Source organism: Podarcis raffonei, chromosome Z, assembly GCF_027172205.1.
Source record: "Podarcis raffonei isolate rPodRaf1 chromosome Z, rPodRaf1.pri, whole genome shotgun sequence".
Taxonomy (NCBI): domain Eukaryota; kingdom Metazoa; phylum Chordata; class Lepidosauria; order Squamata; family Lacertidae; genus Podarcis; species Podarcis raffonei.
Genome location: NC_070621.1, coordinates 4,728,454 through 4,749,306, shown reverse-complemented (window position 1 = coordinate 4,749,306; position 20,853 = coordinate 4,728,454). Strand labels below are relative to the sequence as shown.

General features: G+C 42.7%; 2 protein-coding genes across 7 annotated transcripts in view; one reads left to right on the top strand and one right to left on the bottom strand.

The window, feature by feature from the left end:
- The window catches only part of SLC25A25 (solute carrier family 25 member 25), a 40,461-nt gene extending 28,884 nt beyond the window's left edge, over positions 1-11,577 (bottom strand). Inside the window, exon 1 of one of the 2 annotated variants that reach the window (XM_053373460.1) lies at positions 11,186-11,577. In XM_053373460.1, coding sequence (XP_053229435.1) covers positions 11,186-11,494 — 309 coding nt within the window. In that variant the 5' untranslated portion in view covers positions 11,495-11,577. The remainder of the gene's footprint in view (positions 1-11,185) is intronic. The other variant, XM_053373461.1, reaches the window with a different exon arrangement.
- Positions 11,578-11,779: 202 nt separating this feature from the next.
- NAIF1 (nuclear apoptosis inducing factor 1) lies at positions 11,780-17,372 on the top strand. Of its 5 annotated transcripts, none has more exons than XM_053374153.1 (3): positions 11,780-11,925; positions 14,757-15,403; positions 16,550-17,372. In XM_053374153.1, exons 2-3 carry the CDS (start codon positions 14,896-14,898, stop codon positions 16,960-16,962), a joined length of 921 nt encoding a protein of 306 aa, XP_053230128.1. In that variant the 5' UTR covers positions 11,780-11,925; positions 14,757-14,895; the 3' UTR covers positions 16,963-17,372. The 5 variants fall into 5 exon arrangements, with proteins under 5 accessions (XP_053230128.1, XP_053230127.1, XP_053230130.1 ...); XM_053374152.1 differs by lacking the exon at positions 11,780-11,925 and adding an exon at positions 11,932-12,053; XM_053374155.1 differs by lacking the exon at positions 11,780-11,925 and adding an exon at positions 12,162-12,224.
- Positions 17,373-20,853: the final 3,481 nt, after the last annotated feature.

The window sequence follows — 20,853 nt, the reverse complement described above, 5'->3', positions numbered from 1 at the left end:
TTGTATTAGATAGCCAAAGCACAGAATTAAACAGAGGACTTTGCTCAAATATTTGAAGTGTGGCAGTGTAGATGATGACGACTTACTGAATTTATATACCACCCTATACCTGGGAGTCTCAGGGTGGTTTACAGAATATTACTTTTGTGCAGCTAACAAAAGCTGGCCAGCAGTTTAAGCCACAGATATCCTAAGAATATTGTTAGCTTGAATGATTGCTTGTTACATTATACACCTCAGCATCATAGGGGAAATTCCATTTTTAGGGAAGAGATACATTCCATTTCAAGGACAGGATAGCGCTGGTGGTTCAGAAGGAGACAAAGGAGACAAACCCCGACTCCTGTACAGACACGTGGTGAAATAGGATGTATTTCCCAAACCATTAAGACCATCCACACAGTAAGCCCAATTATATTTTTGTATGCCTTAACAACAGGAATGTTTAAGTAGTAACAACTTGATAACAAGGGTGTTATCAAGCAATTTTCACTAGTACAGCTTCCCAAAGAATTCAGGAAGGCATACCAAACTTCAATTTCAACAACCCTTTATCTAAAGCAATGTTTCTCAATCTTGGGTCCCCAGCTGCTGTGGGAATATAACTCTGATCATCCCTGACCACTGGTCATGCTAGCAAGGGATGATGAGAGTTGTAGTCCAATTACAGCAGGACTTGTTTCCCAAGTTTGAGAAAAACTGATCTAAATACACACACACACACATATATATACATATATATATTAGTTTTTTTAACATATCATTTTCAACAGTAATTAAACATACTTTGACATCTTATTCAAATTTTTGACTTCCATCAATCCTGTCTGAAAATTTTCCAATCTAATCTCTCAGTATGCATTTCTTATCTTCCCTATTACATTTCAAACTCATAACCAATATCTCTATCTTTTTCTACTTTGTAACACTTTGTATATTTCTCCTTACAGAACTTCTTGTAGTCCTACTAGCGTAATTTGTTGATTACAGTTGCTCTTCAAATAATTCATATACTTCTTCCAATCTTCTGTAAATCTCTGGTCCCGCAGGTTTCGAATCCTTCCTGTCATTTTGTCCAATTCTGCATAGTCCATTAATTTTGTCTGCCATTCTTCTTTTGTCGGAATTTCTTCTTGTTTCCATTTCTGGGCTAACAATACTCTTGCTGCAGTTGTTGAAAAACTGATCTAAATCAACCTCCTAGCACCTGCACCTCCTCCAGGTGCAGTTACCATGGTGTTCCCACTTGACAGGAACAAGAGATCACACAGCCATTACCTAAACACAACCCTGTGTCCAGCTCTCCCACTACACACTTCTCCTATGTAGAGGGTCATGCCAAGGCAAGGGAGTCACTTCATCATCCATTTGGTACATGCTCCCCTTTCCACAGCAACGTGATACAAGGGAGTGACATGAGAGATAAATAAAGGATGAGTGGGAGACCAGCATGAGAGGGTGCCAGCTTCCAAACTCTATTTTCTCAACTCAGTGAGACCTACTTCTGGTGAAAGATGCATAGGATTTGCTATCAGAGGGCCAAGGTATCAAAGCTGGAAACATCCCCAACCTGAACGAGTCACTGCCTACAAACTCACTGAATGCCTTACATAGCCTTTTCAACTGACAGTTCCAGGAAGAAGCATTTACTGTATCGCTAGACACGCCTTCCAAATCTCAGGCCTTTCTTCTATCCCTCTTGTCTGCCTAGGGCAGAGATTATACCCCTTGGGCAAGGCCCACACTACTATCATGTTTTCAGAATTGCTTGGAGCACTGTTGATATTGATATAGGGAAAATAGGGTGATTGGCTTTTGCTGCCCAACTCCCCAAGGGACTGAGCCCTCCATTTCCATGATCGGTCAGAGATGAATGGATGGAGGCAGGATGCAGTGAAAGCAAGGCAGATCTTTATTTTTCTGTTGCAACAGAGTTCCCTCCCCTCCTAGCAAGGAGGCAAGAGAGGTCCAGAACCAAGAAGAAAATCTCTTTTAAGGATTTGCATTTTGGCATAGAGAAGCAGGACATCCCCTCTAAAAACAGTTAGAAATTATATCACACATAAAGTGGGATTACTGTGACTCAGGAAGGCCAAGGTGTGATATTCCTGAGGATTTAGCAAATTTTACATAGTTTGTCTGTTTACACAGAACAATAGCATCTGATAAGACAATCAGGATGCCTTTCAAGACATCCCTCAATGCAGAGCATATGGGCAAACAATGACAATTGATACAAAGGAGGTTCATAGATATAGAAGAGGAATCCCTTCATGAACTTGCCCTGATTGCTATCTGTTCTCAGGCAAGGGGGATTCAGGAGGCAGGGGAAATTTAGAGCCTTCAGGAGAGCCAAGATGGCTTTTGGATTGCTCTCCTATACTATTTTAGACATGCAGTTTATATACTTATGTATGTGTGCTTACCTTGTGCAATTATCAACATTTATTCTATATTTGAGACCTTAGAATTCCTATAACATTATTCAGGCAGGAGTTTTTTGTAAAAAATATTTTAATATTTGAATGTACAGAGTCATGATGAAAGAACCTTAACATACTTTCAAAAGATAGCTGTCTTAACTGGAGAAGCTAGAAGCATAGAAAACAAGCGGCAAGCGATAAAGAATGGCTGCTGACTAGGTAATTCCAATTTGTTCTCAAGTAATTCAATATGAGAAACAGCAGCCAAAGCAGCCCTGTCTCCCTAAGTGACTCTGCAATGACTCATCGGGTGTCAAGTCCAAGTGCCAAGGAGAGGATCTGCTGCTGGCTGCAGATAAGCTGCCATGTGATTCTGCACAAGAGCTTCCGGTCTCAGTTCACAAGAAGGTGATTTGCATGTTGCAGTGGAACTTCAGGTCACTTACATTTCCTAACTTACATTTCTGTTCATCAGCTTAAGTGATGCCTGCTATAAATAACACCATTAAATAACACTGAGGACCACTACCAAGTTATTTACCACTACCTTGGGTACTCAAACCTCTATCTGCAGTATGAAGCCGTGCAGAGCAGACACAGGTTGACAATATCTGAGAGCTAGGCTAATCAGAGAAGAACTCTGGAGAATATGTTCAGGTAATAGAAAAGCAGTCCTATGTTCCATACTGATTACAGTCTCTGCTTCCTGCAGGAAATTAAGCCTGATATGCAATATCAGGTTGAATAAGTAGTGTCAAAATTATACAAGACTATTAAAACAGCCATATCACATTTAGGTGAGATTTCCCATTAAAGTCACTGACATAAGTAACAGAATATAGTGATATTTATCTCACAGTAAAAATTTCCGGACCATCACTTACAATTTTACAAGTTGCATGTGGTATTGCTGGAGGTGCAGGTGACAAAGGATTTGGGGGAAGAGGCAGGCTTGGTGATCACAAATAACATCTAACTACCACAACTAGACAAAATATATGGACAACTGAGGCTATTTCTACTGATATGATCCAGGTCAAAAATATCAGCTGGAAAGGTATCCAACTCTCTCATAATAATCCCAGGCAGTTCATTACTTTTTCCATGGATGTGGGTCACACCCACCTACCCAATTCAAACCATTTATGTAGTACAGTAGTCTGTTATATGGCATCTCAAATGTCACAGTAAGACCCAGTGAGAAGAGAAACATTTATCCATAAATTTAAGAATGAAGGCTGAATATATGCAGTTAATCTGTCCGAGAGTGATAGTTATAAGAGATAACTTGTAATCAATTGAAGACAGTTCTGAACACAGTTGCACAGTTTTGAACAGGAACTCCAAACAAACACCAGACACTGCAGCTTGTGGTGCAAATGAGTGGCTCTTGGAACATGTGAAGATGTCAAGTAGTAGAGGTCACAAGCAGGAATCTAGACAGTCGATACATGAGAAGACAAGTGAGAGAGCAGTTGCCACAGTCTGTGAGAAAAGAGATGAAAGTAGAGATGAGGATTCTGAACAAGGACAGATGAAAGAAGGTCATACCAATAAAAGGGTGAAAGTGAGAAGAACTGGTACAAATTTAGTGGACAGTCACAATGTTCATGACACACATCATGCTTACAGATAGCAGAAATGTAAGAGCATTTCCATGTATTGAGGCTACCTTTGAACCTCTCTCACACTACATGCATCACTGTTTGATCACTGTGAAAGAAAACTTAAAAGCAGTACAGTGGTACATCCAGTTACAAACGGGATCCATTCCAGAGGCCCAGCCATATCCCGAAATCTTCATAACCGGAGGTGCCTGTTCTGCACATGCGTGCGGCGCTGTAGAGCGCTTCTGTACATGTGTGCGGCGCGCAGAGGCGCTTCTGCACATGCGGCAAACCCACTTCCAGGTTTGCCGCATTCGCAACCCGAAAGTTACATTACCCAAAGGTAACGTAACCCAAGCGTCCACTGTATTTGAAACAAAAGTTACAAATCTAAATATTCTAGCCAATCTAAATATTATTCATATTGTGAATCAGCTGAAGCATCATTTTTGAGAAATAAGGCTTTCAAATGTTTCAGGCATTATATTTTTTACAAGTTCTCCAAAATTACCGTATATACCCATCACTACATTCAACAGCAAATGCAAACTTTTAGAATGCAATGTTGGGAATCTAATATAAGATGCACACACAGTGGAATTGAGGATCATGCTTGCAGTATCAGTTAGAGTAATGCCCAAATATTTTGCTGTTGTAGAAGAAAGAGGCTCAGCAAACAGCTCTGGACAAAGTTATACAGTCATACCTCGGGTTACAGACGATTAAGGTTGCGCGTTTTCGGGTTGCGCACCACATTGAACCCGGAAGTACTGGAATGGGATACTTCCGGGTTTTGGCACTAGTGCAGAACCACTAAATTGTGCTTTGCGCATGAGCATAAGTGCCGAATCGTGACTTGTGCACGTGCAGCGCTGCAGGTTGCGAACGTGCCTACCGCACGGATCACGTTCGCAACCCGAGCGTCCACTGTACACAGAATAATGAGTTCCAGCTTGTAGCAGGCTTTTCAGAGATATATACAATGTATTACCGTTGCACCAAATAACCAAGACACAACACACGGAACTAGCTGACATACATTAATCACATGGTCATGGCTCAGCCATTACCACAGCAACAGGCTCATTGTGCCTTGCAGATTACCTCACCCAAGGGGCAATTTATGTTCATGAAGGAAATTAACCCCTTCCTACGTCTAGCTATTCCAACATGCAATTTCAGATTTATTGTTAATTTGAGTTGAAAAAGGATAGGTGTCAGTCAAAGTAATTAAAAAACAAGCAAGCTACCTATGTCGGAATATGTTTTCTTTTAATCTAGCATTGACATCTCATATCAATCAAACAATTTTTCATTTATCCTTCCTGAATGATGTGGGGCAGGAAAATGTCCAACTGTTTAAAATTAAGTATATTCTAAGCAGAATAGGATAACCCCCCCCCAAAAAAAACCTTTCCATCCAGTAGTTCTCGTGAACAAATTTCATTTAATCATAATGGCTCTATGCTCCTATGACACTTTTACTCAGTGGCTTCAATCGAGTACTCCCTGCTCCCTATCTAGCGACCAGAAACTGTCCCACTAGCTGGCATACCCTTGCAGGATGAAGCATTCACTCAAACCCTTCGCACCCACCAGTGTGGCAAAGCAGTCCTCCTCTCCCTCCCACCTCCACCACAAAAAGCTCTCGAAGCCTCACATCTGTTGCTTCCTCTTGACTGGTTTGTGCCATCATTAATAGCTCCTTGCCCTTGTGTTCTTAACTAAAACTGGCTGGCCATATCATCCAATAATTTTTCAGGAGTGCAGTTGCTATCTTATTCAGTTCGAAATTAACCCATCACCAGTCTTTTTTTGCGACTCCAGAGCACCACCTAGCAACCAGGTTCAGATTTCCAGTTCAGCCCACCCACATCCATCTCTTCCTCTGCCTCTCTGTTTGCTCCACTGTTAAGGAGGCACTTCACTTTCGGTTCCTAGACAGAAGAGGGGTGGATTCCTTCCCACCTTATTTCAGAAGAGAAGAGGCGCTATATGGGTGTACTTTTAAGTAAAATGAGCCTTGCTTTGGGAGAGGAGGGGGTGAGAGAATCAAGGAAGAGTGGGGAGGTTGCTTTGTTGTTGTTTTGACAAATGAGGTCCTGGAAAGCTGCTTTGAAGAGGTTGGGAACCTGCTTCCTTCCCCCAACCCCCATTGTTTAGGAGAAATATTATAGCATTTTAAGACTTAGCATATGTAAGCCCACTTTATAAATCTGACATCTGCTTGTTTTATTGTGATTATTTATCCTGATATTAGAGTCCCATTGACTGTATTTACACAAGAAAACACCCCTTAGAAGACATGGCACCGATCAAGGGAGGGTGGTGCTTACATTAATACTTTAATATTTTAAGAGATTCTCAAATTCTGGATATTAAAAGGAAGGTCCAGTGTTAGAAACTGAACTCTGCAGACAAGCCCTGGATTCTCCCTAAACCCACTTTCCTTCATATAAATTTATGGTTTTGGCACCGCAATTAACACATATTAAAGCCCTATACAACTGATGGCAGAGACACCACCTTGAGTGTCCAGTTTGCAAACCTAGGACTTAAGTGTCCTTCAATGAACCCACTCCAAAATTTGTTTTGATTTTAAGCCATCACTGTGAGAGTCTGAGGTAGATAACACTTTAACATGCACTATTTAAACCATCATAGCTGGCTAGTATATTTCAAATTAAAAGCACATCATACATGGGTTTAAAAAGGGGAGGGGGAGGAGAAAAGCCCCATTGAACTTGGTTGTGATTTACTTCTGAGTAACAGGCAGACTCAGATCAGGATTGAAAACAACCTTTTTTCCTAAATTGTGCCCTAATTGCTTCTTTTGTTTCTTATATATTGCATTTTATTGTATTACAATTTGAATTCCATAACATTATATTTATCATAAGCCCTGTGAAATTCCTCCTGAGGTTTAATTTCTCATTTTTACCCTTTCATGCCTCAATTCCCCCTCTCCTACCTTACCATCTTTCTGGCCTTGGGCTCCCTGTCCATTAGCTACTATACCTGGTTTTGTGAAGATTTTTGGAGTGTTTTTATTTGGCTAACTTTTCATAGTGCAATACACAAATTTTAATAATAATAATTTGCTACAGTAAATTTGGCATCCCAGGTACCCAGAACCTTTCATATAATTATAACATGACTTTGAAGGCCCAGCTGCTTAGGCAGGCCCACAAAAAAAAAAGTTACTTTGGAATTGGGACTCTCCTTTCACATTTCCCTGGGTGTAAGCCCTTTTGACTTCAGTAGAATCTATTTCTATGTAGAAATTGTTACACACAAACACACACCATACACTATTGCTGAGGCTGAGCCTCATCTATGTTTGTGGTGTCCAGTTAAGAATTTATATTTAAAATGTGATATTAACAATTTGTCACTGATTTGTGTGAATTGTGTGTTCGTTCATGCATTTCAAAAAAAAAAAAAAAATAGAAAGTGCTGCTACATGGGGTGGGAAGGGAATGGCAACTAGCCATTCTGGGTTTTTTCCAGGTTCCAGGAGCCATTTGGCTCCTAGCTTTTATATTTCAGTTTCTAACACTGATTATCTCAGCACGTCATGCCTCTTACAGATATCCCTATTGGCAACTCCTCCAGAACAGCACTACGTTCCTTCCCCATGACTCCGAAGTACAGCTTTCCCAACCATGCCATCTTCTTTAAAGCACAGAACGTTTCATTGTGATGGAATGGCTGAAATTGCTCTAAGTAGCAAAGCAAATATTTATTATTCCACAAGGCTCATGAGATTGGAATGCCTGTTTTTAAAAATATGAAACAAGGATTCTAACTGCCCTCTTGTGCTTCCAGAAAAAAATGGATCTAAAAGTGAACACGTTTTCCATTGAGAGGCTCCCAAGGAGCTAGTCAGCATCAAGAGGAGGCACATGGACTTAATAATGAGATATTATTTTGGTGGTAGCAGAATTCTGGGGAGGATGTAACAGCAGAGATGTGACAAAGAATGGCCAGGAAAAAGCATGCTGCAGTGGTCAAGACTAGCTGGAGCACAAACTAATAATTTAGCCAAGGAACCAGATTTCCACTGCCCGCCCCACCCTTATTTTGCATGACAACATGCCAGTTTTTAGCTACACACTAAATATAGGAAGTTAAGGAGAACAAAAAGAAGGGCACCTAGACATTTTGTTTTGGCACCCACAACCTAGGTCCATAGAGCCACATGGCTCCTAGCATTCTTATGCCAGTTTGTAGCATTGACCTGTTCATAGGGGTGTACTACAAAGCTGACAATGAAGTTGGAGAGTAAATTGAAGTGGCTTAGGAGAAAAGAAAAGTTCAATCGTGCACACAGGTAATGATTCTCCCAGAATCCTAGAAATTTGAATGAGACAAGCATGTATGGCAAATACATGCACATGGACGTAAAATGCCAGAGCACAACTTCTCTTCTGTGCTGCGAATAAGCATAACTGTTAAGTTTCACAACGCGCACATGCTGTAGTAAGTTTATGAATGTGCCTGCTTTGGAAGCCAGCTCAGGACAGGCTATAGGAGGGTAAATGTATGGTATATTGGGTTCAGCAGGCAAAGAAGAACCTTCAGCAACTTGAAACAGTATTTGCTCACTACAAGTAAACCATTTTCTATGAAATGTTGTAGGGAACCAATTGACTATAGAAATGGCTGCTATGACCAATGACCATAATATGATAATAGCATGATTGTATTGGTCACCCAGGGTTTAGTCACCCCAGTCAAAACAAAACAAAAACAAAACAGCCATAGCCCCTCACACCATTTCAGAAGTGAAAACAAGGAAATGCTTATTAATGCTTCTACACATCACTGCCATAGGCTTCCTACCACCACCACTACATGATGTTGGAATATTGTCTCCATCTGCTGTATTGTGCTGCAAAAGAATGAATTCCGCCAACTTAAAAAGTTGAGAAAGTTACTATAGCTTCATTAAAGATATACTGTACTAGGAAAACATCATTGTCCTACCATATATTATCAACTAAAAATGAGCATCCATATGTGAAGTGGCAGGCAGCAGTCCATCCACTATCAGCTGCAACTGACAGATTTACAAATTATGAATTATAAATACAGCAACCTTCAGAAATGTGAAGCTAACTGGGTGAAGGGAAGAAGAAGTGAACACTGGCTTCGTATGCATATTTCAAGCATTCTTAATACTAACTCAGTGAAAAGCTGAAGGCATTATAACTCAACTCCAACCATGCCACTATGATTCTACACTAATGTTATGATACGGATGCTGCTCTGGGAATCAGGTTATTTATAAATTAACACCTGGAACAAGTTGATAAAGCTGTATACTTTACACATACATGAGTATGTATAATGGTTTTATTTTTTACATCTCTCATCCAATTTGAACAGCTTTTAAAGAGGATTGGACAAATTCATGGAGTACAAGACTATCAGTGGTTGCTGGGACCAGTTGCCAGTTGCTGGGAATTGCAGGTGGGCAGAGAGCTGTTTGCACATCTTGCAGGCTTCCTACAAGCACATCAGTCAATGTGAGAACAAGATGCTGAACTAGATTCTGGTCTCATCTAGCAGGCTCATCTTACTGTTCTTGTATCACTTGTACAGTAACATGATAAAAACTAATTAAAAGCTGCAATTTCAGTCAGATGGTTGTTTATTTCCTTGACATCTATCTGATGGGAGGCCATTCCACAGGGCGGGCGCCACTACCGATAAGGCCCTCTGCCTGATTCCCTGTAACTTGGCTTCTCACAGTGAGGGAACCACCAGAAGGCCCTCAGAGCTGGACCTCAGTATCTGGGCTGAACAATGGGGGTGGAGATGCTCCTTCAGGTATACAGTCATACCTCATGTTGCGTCCGCTCCAGGATACGTGTTTTTATGTTGCGTCCCGCGGCAACCCGGAAGTACCGGAACGGGTTACTTCCGGGTTTCGCCATTCGCGCATGTGCAGAAACGCTAAATCACACATGTGGAGACACAGCACTTTGGCTTGCGTCAGTTCTGTGTTACAGATGGGCCTCCAGAACGGATCCCGTCCATAACATGAGGTTCCATTGTATTGGGTTGAGGCCGTTTAGGAAACGTACTGGAGCCAATGGAGGTCTTTCATGACCAAAGGCAACAAAAAATATAAATATCCCAATTTATCTGAAGGCAGCCCTGTTTAAGGAAGTTTTTAATGATTGATGTTTTATCATGTTTTTAATATTCTGTTGGGAGCCGCCCAGAGTGGCTGGGGAAAGCCAGTCAGCTGGGCAGGGTATAAATAATAAATTGGTGGTGGTGGGTATAAATAATAATTTTTTGTTGTTTGCTGAACAGGCTCTTGGGCTAGCGTTTTTGTTGCTGCTGTTAATTTTTAATATATATATTTGTTTTTAGACCTAATGATTTATGTGGAAATTGTTCAGATTTGGTTGTGCATTTTTAAAATGTATTTTATTTCTTGTTTGTGACAAAATGTCTGTAATTGTTTATTTTTTCATATCATAAGCATGGTTAAAACTATGGAAAGGCTGAATACAAATAAAATGATGCATGTAATAAAAATAAGAATAAAGTTTATTTGTACCCCGGCATCCCTGCACTCAGGGCGGCTAACACCAGTAAAATTACAGTAAAAACATAATGTAATTTAAAATACAGGTTAAAATGCAAATTAAAATGCAGCCTCATTTTAAAAGTAGCCCATAGCTCAAAACCATAAGGGGAGGGAAACGTAAGGGTCAGACTGAGTCCAAACCAAAGGCCAGGCAGAACAGCTCTGTCTTGCAGGCCCTGAGGAAAGATGTCAAGTCCCGCAGGGCCCTAGTCTCTTGTGATAGAGCGTTCCACCAAGTCAGGGCCAGTACTGAAAAGGCCCTGGCCCTAGTTGAAACCAATCTAACCACCTTGCGACCTGGGACCTCAAAATGTTGTCATTTGTAGACCTTAAGGGCATACTAGGAGAGGCGGTCCCGTGCTATCTTTAAATTAAGGTGTGTAACAAAGCCTTTTTCCCTAAACGATTTAGCATCGAAAGAAGCTGTATCATAAAAGGAGAACAAGGGGCGGGAAGAAGGAAAGAGGGGCACGGGCCCTTCGCGAGAAGTGCTACGCAGCGGTGGGTGAAAGAAGCAGGTCTGGCGGAGGAATTGCGGAAGGGCTTACCCACACATCCCTCTCGGAGCGCTGAAGCCCGAGGCGCTGCAGGCCGATTAACAAGTCGTGGACACAGAGCGCGCCGTCGCGGTTCACGTCCAGCTGGAGGAAGAGGCTCCGCAGGCGCCGCTCCTGCTCCGGGGGCGAAGCAAAAGAAGCAGGAGGGGACGAGCCGCCGCTTCCATCAAGGGCGGGTATGGCGGGCCCCCCCGCCACCGCCGCGCTCAAAGGGGTCGCCGTGGCGGCGGCGGCGCCGCACTGGCAGAGGACGCCGTTCACCACCGGGGAAGCCAGCGAGCGCCGCGCGCTAGCCGGCATACCCAGTTGCCTCAGCCAAGCCACGCACGCGCACCCCCACCCTTGAGGCGGCTCGCCGGGAAATGGCGCCGCGCCTGCTTCAAAGGAGCCGGCCTCTTTCTCTTTTACCCACCCGGCCTGCGCGCGCCGCTCGCTGATTGGCTGATTGCGTTAACGTAACGGAACCGAGTCACCTGGTTGGCCAGATCAGTGTGTCGTCACCCGAACCGCCGGCAAAAAAAAGGGGAGGCCAGGGAAGGTGCTCGCGACCCCCTCTATATTAACCAATCAAAAGGGGGCATGGAAGGTCCTATGAAGCCAAAGGAGGCGGGGACGCAAAAGGAAAGGCCGCCGGGCGGCACATGACTCGGGCGTCCTTCCCCCCCCCATCCGCCTCTTTCCACCCACACAACCCTGTGTTTCGCTGGCTTTCTTGACAGGCACGAGTACCGGTAAAGTACTACAGATACACATTTCGTGCGTTTTCTGATGAGAAGGGCAGGACGGCACGAAAGCCTCTCAGCCAATGAAAATGAAGGATTGGCAAGATGGCGTGCAGCGATTGGAGAAAGAGATTTGGGTAAGAAGGGGGATGGCCTATTGGCCAATGTAACTGCATACGGACAGCTAGTGGGCGTCGAGGCAAAAAATAGGCAGGAGGCAGAATGTGATAGGCAAGACTGTGGCGGAGCGGTGTGGAGGGGGTGTAATTTGCATATGACGGACATGACTGTTACCCAATCCGCAACGAGTAAGAGCTGCCCTACGTCTAATAAGGCGGGGCAAACAGCTAGACGAGGGATAGCGGTCTTTGGCGCAAATCCAAAGCGAGCCAATAGTAGCGAAGCGTTGCGGGTGGGGGTGGACACTGGGTCGTGAAAGGCAGGAGGACAGTCCAATAAAAGTGGAGAGACAAGCGACGCTGATTCTGGAAGCCATTACGCCACTGCCGCAGACTAGAGGCCCTCTTTGGTGTGGGATTCGACCGGTAGTTGGGGTACGCAATTTGCGTATTATTATTTTTGTGTTTTTTTAAAAAAGTATTTATTATTTTGGGAAATATAAATGGGGAGCGAGGAAGGGGCTCCCCTGAGGGCACTTAGGGCTCCAGCCTCGCTTGAGGCCGGCGGGGCAGTTATCCAGGGTCCCCACCCTCCTCCTAGGCGTTGGGCCTTTCCTGGGTTCCCCTCAGCGCCCTCTGGCGCTCTTTGCCGCCGCCTCCCTCAACCTTCCCCTCACGCCCATCTTCTCCTTTAGCCTGTGCTGGATTTACCTCAGCAAACTCCCGTCCACGGACTCATAGCATCGTAGAGTTGGGAGGGATCCCAGGGGTCATCTAGTCCAGCCCGCTGCGATACAGGAATCTCGACTAAAGCATCCCTGACATATTGCCATCCATCAGGGGATTCTCCCCCCTCATTCTCCGTTAGAAATATTTAATTATTATTTATTTATTTGTTAAATTATTTATTAAACCCTTCACTCAAAGATCGCAGTGTGGTTCACACCCGCCCGCACATATCTTGAAGGTTGGAAGTTTCATATCATTCTTCCTCCCTCCTCTCCTCGGAAACCACAAACTTCCAAGCGAAATCATGTTTAATTTACTCTCTTCCTTTATCCCCTCTCCCCCAGCCCCATAGTCATCCTTTTTTTCTTTTCCCTCTTAAATTTAAAACTAGGTCTTTTTCTTCTCCCCTCAAGAAATCACACTGGCATTTTAAAACAGTATGTTTTCTTTCCTCCTGCCCATGATACTCTTGGGTGTCCATTATAGGTCATGCGTGGAGTAGCCCCATTGAAATCAATGGGCACAGGCAAGGCGTAGTTGGATACAGCCCCTGGATTTGATTTTTTCCCCTTCCTCAGAAACTGTTATTTGTTTCCCCCCTTCCTCTTCTGCTCCCATAAATTAAACGAATACAGGCAGGACTCTGCTTATGCTGGAGGTTACAATCCAGAGGGGTAGCAAGTAAAGCCAAAATAGTGTATAGTCAAAACACATTGGGTGCAATGGCAGGTAGGATTGCCAAATGTTCTTTTACTGGACTCCCACCCTTTTAAAAAATAATAACTGTCAAGTGTGTACAGCTGGGGGGGATTGCCAAGTGTGTACAGCTGAATATGCATAAGTTGAATACTTGCAAGTTGTGAGTTATGTGCATGCAGTTTTTCTTTATTCCCTACCCACTCAGAAAATTTACTGAAATTACACTTTGTGATGTAATGAAATTACAGTTTTCACTCCTTTCCTAACACAGGTAGGTTCTCTATTCCAAAATATTCTCTTGTGGTAGGAAACTCCTTTTTTGTAATTATCTTGATTAGCACCATTGACCCTAGAAATTACTGATTTTTTTAATTGTACAATACCATTCATGTCTAATCAGAGGTAAGCCCTATTTATTTCAGTGGGGCTTACTGCAGGGTGAGTCTAGAAGTGCAGCCTTAATTTCAGGACTGCACCATCCCAGTCTTACTTACTCCGAAGTTAGTCCCATTGTACTCTGTGGGACTTCCCATATATGTGTCCATAAAATCACAGTCTTAATAATACAGTCACACATATCCCTTTCATCTGCCTCCTGCCATTTTTAAATAGTAAATCCACCACCCCATCATCGTGCATACAGGACACCTGGCTCTTCAAAACCAATAATGCATACTGTTCCCACTTGCTTTCTGTATTTTAGACCAGAAACCCCTCTACCCAGAAAAACTCTTTTGATCTTCAAAAAGTTGCCATATAAATCTAATAATCAACTGCTTTCCATTGACCAAGATGTAGTAACATATTCCTGCCCAGTCTTTGCAATTTATGGCTTTGAACATACAGATAATTTATAAGTGTATCTCTTGAAGATAATGCTGCCTCCTGGTACAGAAAAGGCCAAAGTTTAGTCCTTCAAGGAGACCCTGCTGGGTGTCCTCTGCTGAACTGTATTTGGTAACAATGCAAAAGGACACCTACTTAGTGACAGCACCCACCCTCTGGAATGCCCTCCCTCAAGAAATTTGTGGAGAGATGATCCACTGAGTGCTTCTCAGTAATTTCCAGGGTTACCCCAGCTTTCTTGGTACGTTTGACTGGTTGTGTGCGCGTGTGTGTGTACTAAGTTTTATTTGTATTAAAGCGTTGTGTTTTGTTTTGATCTCATTACATCAAGGTTTTAGGAAATTTTATTGAATTTTTTATTGTTTTCATGTAAACTGGTTATAGGGGTTTTTATTATACTAACCACTTTGGTCACAAGGAATAACCTTGCTTCTCAACTTTTTCTAGAGTTTAGTTGTTTACTGCAGCCAGATCTGTGTCCTTGGCAGCTGCATTTCAACCTTCCCAGACATCCTGATATCCTGTTTTGTCTCTGGACTTCACCAAGGCCCACAGCACCCAGTTTGCTTTGGGACTTGAACATTCCATGGCAATGGCATCCCCTCCGGCTCCGCCGGCTAAAAAGCGGAAAATGAACTTCTCGGAGCGAGAAGTGGAGATAATTGTGGAGGAGCTTGAGCGGAGCAAGCACCTACTGATCAACCACTTCAATGCTGGTGTACCACTGGCTGCTAAGGCTGCTGCTTGGCACAACATACTACGCCGTGTTAATGCTGTTGCTACCTGCCGCCGGGAGCTGCCTGAAGTCAAGAAAAAATGGTCTGATCTCAAGACGGAGGTGCGACGCAAGGTGGCACAGGTCCGGGCTGCAATGGAAGGAGGTGGTGATGGCCAGGATGGAGGTGTTGAGGGCCAAGATGCTGAAGATCCATTAGGAGTCACAGCTGCTCCAGTTATTCTAACTCCCATGCAGCAGCGCATCTGTAACTTGCTGGGGGAAGCCACCATTATTAGCCTGCCTGCTGGAGACTGCACTTCAGATGGATCAGAGATACCTATTACTGCTGCAGCCACAACAGTCACCCTTACTCAGAGTGAGTGTCTTGTTTCTTCCTTTCCCATGTTATACACAATGCTTAACTTAAACATTCAGTGAAATAAAGTTATTCGATTTCTTAGATTGTATGCTAACCTGTGATCCTCAAATGAAGGAAAGTATAGAAATTTGATGGTTAATAATGAAAATACTGTAATGGATAATAAGCCTCCACTTGAAGCATCCATTGGGTTGAGCTAATTCAATTGCTTTCATTTGATTTTCTCATTGCAAACTGCTGAAAGTTTTGATAAGCCTGCTTTGCAATGGGGGCTGAATAATTTTGTTTGCAACTGTAAGTAGAACTAACTTTGGATTATAACCCTCAATCTTCTCATTTGTGGTTTGAGTCAAGATTATGGATTTTTCTCACATCACATCTTTCTTACCATTGCCAGGCTGTGTTATCACTAACAGTGCCTTGTCAAAACCATTTTGTTTTTGTGCTATTGTTACTGGTTCTTTTGTGTTTTCTTTCCCTCTTACCTTGTTCTTCTCTGTTCCAATCCCTCCAAAAGAGTGCAGATAAAATCCTTGTGAAAACTTCAGGATTTTTTTTTAGGATGCTGTAATTGTTCCAGTTTTTACTATGTAAACTGCTATGTGAAGACCACAGCGAAGTTTGAAGTGTAAAAAAACAGCAGAATATATTAAGAAACATGTTGGAGAGAGATGAAATTAGATGATGGAACCTTAAAACGCAATTACAGTGGTACCTCGGGTTACATACACTTCAGGTTACAGACTCCACTAACCCAGAAATATTACCTCGGGTTAAGAACTTTACTTCAGGATGAGAACAGAAATTTAAGAACTTTACTTCAGGATGAGAACAAAAATTGTGTGGCGGTGGCGCGACAGCAGCAGGAGGCCCCATTAGCTAAAGTGGTGCTTCAGGTTAAGAACAGTTTCAGGTTAAGAACGGACCTCCGGAACGAATTAAGTGCGTAACCAGAGGTACTACTGTATATGTAATTTGGGTTATAAACTTTGGTTCTCTTGAGTGGAAAGTCACTAGTTTTGTTGAATTGGAATATAATTGTTGAGTAACAAATGTAACTTTCTATATAGAAAAAAGATTAAAATATCATATAAACGTATAAATATTGTAGCTTAAATAAAATTTCCTTCCTCTTCTTCTTAGTTCCAGCTGAGACAACATACCATAGTTTGGAGGATGGTGTTGTGGAGTACTGCACAACAGAAGCTCCGACCACAGTCACTGCCGAGGCCCCCTTAGAGATGATGGCTCAACAAGCAGAAGTCTCTGTGAAGCCTCAGGAACTGAAGAGCCGCATTGCCCTGAACTCAGCCAAGCTCCTGCAGGAGCAGCGAGTGACCAATCTCCACATGAAAGAGATGGCCCAGAACATCGAGCAGCAAAATGACCTCTTGCAGATGATCCGCCGCTCTCAGGAAGTACAGGCATGTGCACAGGAGCGCCAAGCCCAGGCCATGGAAGGGATGCAGGCTGCTCTGAATGCTCTTGTGCAGATCCTTCGCCCCATGATTAAGGACTTCCGTCGGTTTTTACAGAGCAATGCTCCTGCTCCTTAAGTGGCCTCAGACCCCAGCAGAGCAGCCCAAAACGGACAGTATGGCATCATTCAATGAAATAAAATGGACAGTATGGCATCAGTGAAATAAAATGGACAAAATGGCATCATTCAGTGAAATAAAATGGACAAGATGGCATCATGCAATGAAGTGAAGCCTTCCAGGCACAGCCTTGATCAAGAGAATGAGCAGGGTATTTCTTTGTATTTGACAGTGTCTGCAAACTGATTCAGTGCCTGCCTTTTTTTTTTGGCTGAAAACCTATTCTGGATTATTTCTGCTCTTGCTTTTTATTTTTTAAAATGTGTGCACCGTTTCTAGATGTGGCCTGCATAGTGCATATGTGACAAATGCGTAATTTAACATTGGACTTTCAAAATTGGGAAAATAGATTTTATATAAAAGAGAAACTTTTTTGTTTTCATTTATTGTGTTGAGAAAGACCATTTTCATGAATTTTAGGTAAGCATTAGTTTTGTCATCTAATGGCAAAAGTCAACAAAAGAAAACATCAAACGTTTTAATTGTCCAGGAGTCAGTCAAATTCATTTTCAAAAGTAATTGGCTGTCATAAAAATGCAGATTTGAGGTATATTTCAGCATAAGCTGCCCACAGCACACTGACCCCCATGCTGTACAGTAAAATTTTGTCTATTCCATTGAGCATCTGAGGCAAGCAAAGAAATCCTATAAATGAGTTTTTTCCTATCTATATATAAATAAATAATTTTTCTCCCTATTCTTCAAGAAGGAAATTCTCTGAAGAACTCTTTTGAGAAATCTGTCCCTAGGAGTGGAGGGAAGAACAGAGTACATAATGAGCAGTATTTTTTCTTAGCCGTAGCAATACTCCCCATGTCTGTCATTACATTTAAAATGCTCACTCTTTGGCTACTTGCTTAGACATGCATAGGAACACAACTGGAATAGTTAGCTATGTGTGTGTACATGCAGCTGTAAAATAAAATAGCTTTGATGGTTATGCATTGGACCAGGCTAGGCTTTTGTCATCAACTGTCACACAAGCTGGTCAGGTTTCTTTTACAGTGGTACCTTGGTTTTTGAACATAAACCGTTCAAGTTCTGAAACGTTCGAAAACTGAAAACTCAATAGCTGACAGATAGCATTCAGGATCTTGCACTCAGCAGAAGCTGCATGGTGTATTTGACTTCCGAAAAGTGTTCGAAAACCGAAGTATTTGCTTCCGAGTTTACAGCGTTCGAAAACCGAAATGTTTGTTAACGGAGAAGTTCGAAAACCGAGGTACCACCGTATTTATTTATTGAATTTCTATACCATCGTTAATCCAAGGATCCCAGGGCAGTTTACAAATAAAAATACATAACATAGTAACTAACAATAATTATCAATAAAAATAATTACTGCAGCCCAGTCAGAAGTGGGCTAGCACCTTTGTTTGAAAGAGCGCTCTGTGTTGACAGTGTGTAACTCTTACTGCCTTGCCTGATTGGTCTAACTGGTGTTACAATACTTTTTTTTTCTAAATTAAAAAGTTCCAAACATTTGGCTGCAGCTGGCGCTGTGGGTTAAACCACAGAGCCTAGGACTTGCCGATCAGAAAGTCGGCGGTTCGAATCCCCACGACAGAGTGAGCTCCCGTTGCTCGGTCCCTGCTCCTGCCAACCGAGCAGTTCGAAAGCACGTCAAAGTGCAAGTAGATAAATAGGTACCGCTCCGCCGGAAAGGTAAACAGCTCTGGTTCGCCAGAAGTGGCTTAGTCATGCTGGCCACATGACCCGGAAGCTGTACACTGGCTCCCTCGGCCAATAAAGAGAGATGAGCGCCGCAACCCCAGAGTCGGCCACGACTGGACCTAATGGCCAGGGGTCCCTTTGCCTTTACCTTTATCATCCCTAGCCGTTGTTGCCTGAGGCTGATGGGAGTTTTATTCAAAAACATATGGGAGGCATCAGATTAGAAAAGGCTGCTTTAGCTTTTTCTCACAGGAAAAGTACTCCAAATTTTATTCATGGCTAGCTAAGACTCAAGTTTAGGACAAGTACTCTGGTGAGAGCCCCAGCAGAGATAACATGGCAAAAAAAATGGCAACAAAGAAAAGTGTGGTAATGTTAAATCTTTAAAATGTGAACTTTCCCATGAATCCTACTCCCTAGGACACAAATAGACCACATATCTGGTAAGTTATGTAAATATTTTGCATGCAGAACTTTAAAGATAAGATTCATGAGCTTTTCCATACCAGTAAGAAAAACTTGCACAGACAATAAAATGCTGCTTAGTTACAAGATGGTACAAGTTCCTTAACAACTGGTGTAGGAAAACGCTAGTTACAGACTCCATTCTTTGTCTGAAGCAAAAGAGGCTGGTTTAAAGCCATGTTGCTGAGCTGGAGGAACTAGCTCGATCCTCCTCACACACTGAATTCACATGCAGGCTGAGTATAATAAAAGGTTTGGTTGCCCATTTCCCCCCAAGGTAAGGGTAAGCAACATGGGCAAAACCTGACAGGATGGCTTAATCCATTGCATTAACCCCTTCATGCATTAATTCCAATCAAGAATGCTGGTTATATGAAGCTGGTTACCCAACAGGAAGAAGCTAGGTGGAAAGTGTTGACAGCTGTCTCAATCAGTATATAACCCAGTTTCAGCTGGGTATTTAGGTCCAGATTGAATTGTTGACCAATTCAGCCTCAGGAACTACAGAGACTGGCTCTGCCTGTCATGGGTTCCACCTACTGTTTGGGTTGCCTGACTTCTCTCCTTCCAGGTAAATGGAGTGCCAGTCACCTCCAGGAAGGGAGCAGACACATTTGACAGACTATATACACCTCAGTGGCAGAGTACTTCCTTTGCATATATAACAGGGATGGGGCATGTCAGGACCTCCAGGTGTTCTGGGACTCCCATCGTCCCCAGCCAGCTTGGCCAATGTTCAGGGATAATGGTAACTGGAATTCAGCAACACCCTGGTAGCACCACTTAATAGATGACAGGAAAGTCATTTGTTTGCCTCAGACCTGGAAAAGCAGCTGCCAGACACAAGTACAGTAGTAGAAAAATTTGGGGTACATGAACAAATACAGTACAGTGGTACCTTGGGTTAAGAACTTAATTCGTTCTGAAGGTCCGTTTTTAACATGAAACTGTTCTTAACCTGAGATACCACTTTAGCTAATGGGGCCTCCCGCTGCCGCCGCACGATTTCTGTTCTCATCCTGAAGCAAAGTTCTTAACCCGAGGTACTATTTCTGGGTTAGCGGAGTCTGTAACCTGAAGTGTATGTAACCCAAGGTACCACTGTATTAAACATTTATTATACCACTGAGGAAAACAGTATGTTCTTAACCTGAAACTGTTCTTAACCTGAGGTACCACTTTAGCTAATGGGGCCTCCTGCTGCCGCCATGCCGCCAGAGCACAATTTCTGTTCTCATCCTGAAGTAAAGTTCTTAACCCGAGGTACTATTTCTGGCTTAGCGGAGTATGTAACCTGAAGCATCTGTAACCCGAGGTACCACTGTAGTCGCATCTGGTGAGATTATTTGTCCTATTTCTGTCCAATTCCATTTCTGACCTGGTGGTGGTGCTATCCATCCATTCTTGTCTTATTTTTGAAAGCTGTTCCTTCAAAGTAGAATAAATAACAAAAGACCTTAGCTAAATTTTAGGACCTTATTTAACTGTAAGCAATATTGCTAAATAAAATATGCAGTCTGACATACGGAGAGGCCTAGAGCTGCAGTGGTACAGCTACGTGCGGTGAGTCTGAGCAAAGATTTTACAACTGGCTGGGTTTGTGCCATCATACTATATTGTTTTCAGTTATATTTTGTATAGTGAAACATCATAGAGAAAATCTGATCAAGCCAAGAGCGTGGCAAAATTGAAGTCTTTTACCAGCAGGTA

Coding starts and splice junctions, on each gene's coding strand:
- NAIF1 (XM_053374153.1), top strand. CDS start 14,896: ATGGCAATGGCATCCCCTCCGGCTCCGCCGGCTAAAAAGCGGAAAATG. Junction 15,404..16,549: donor AACAGTCACCCTTACTCAGA/GTGAGTGTCTTG, acceptor TCTTCTTCTTAG/TTCCAGCTGAGACAACATAC.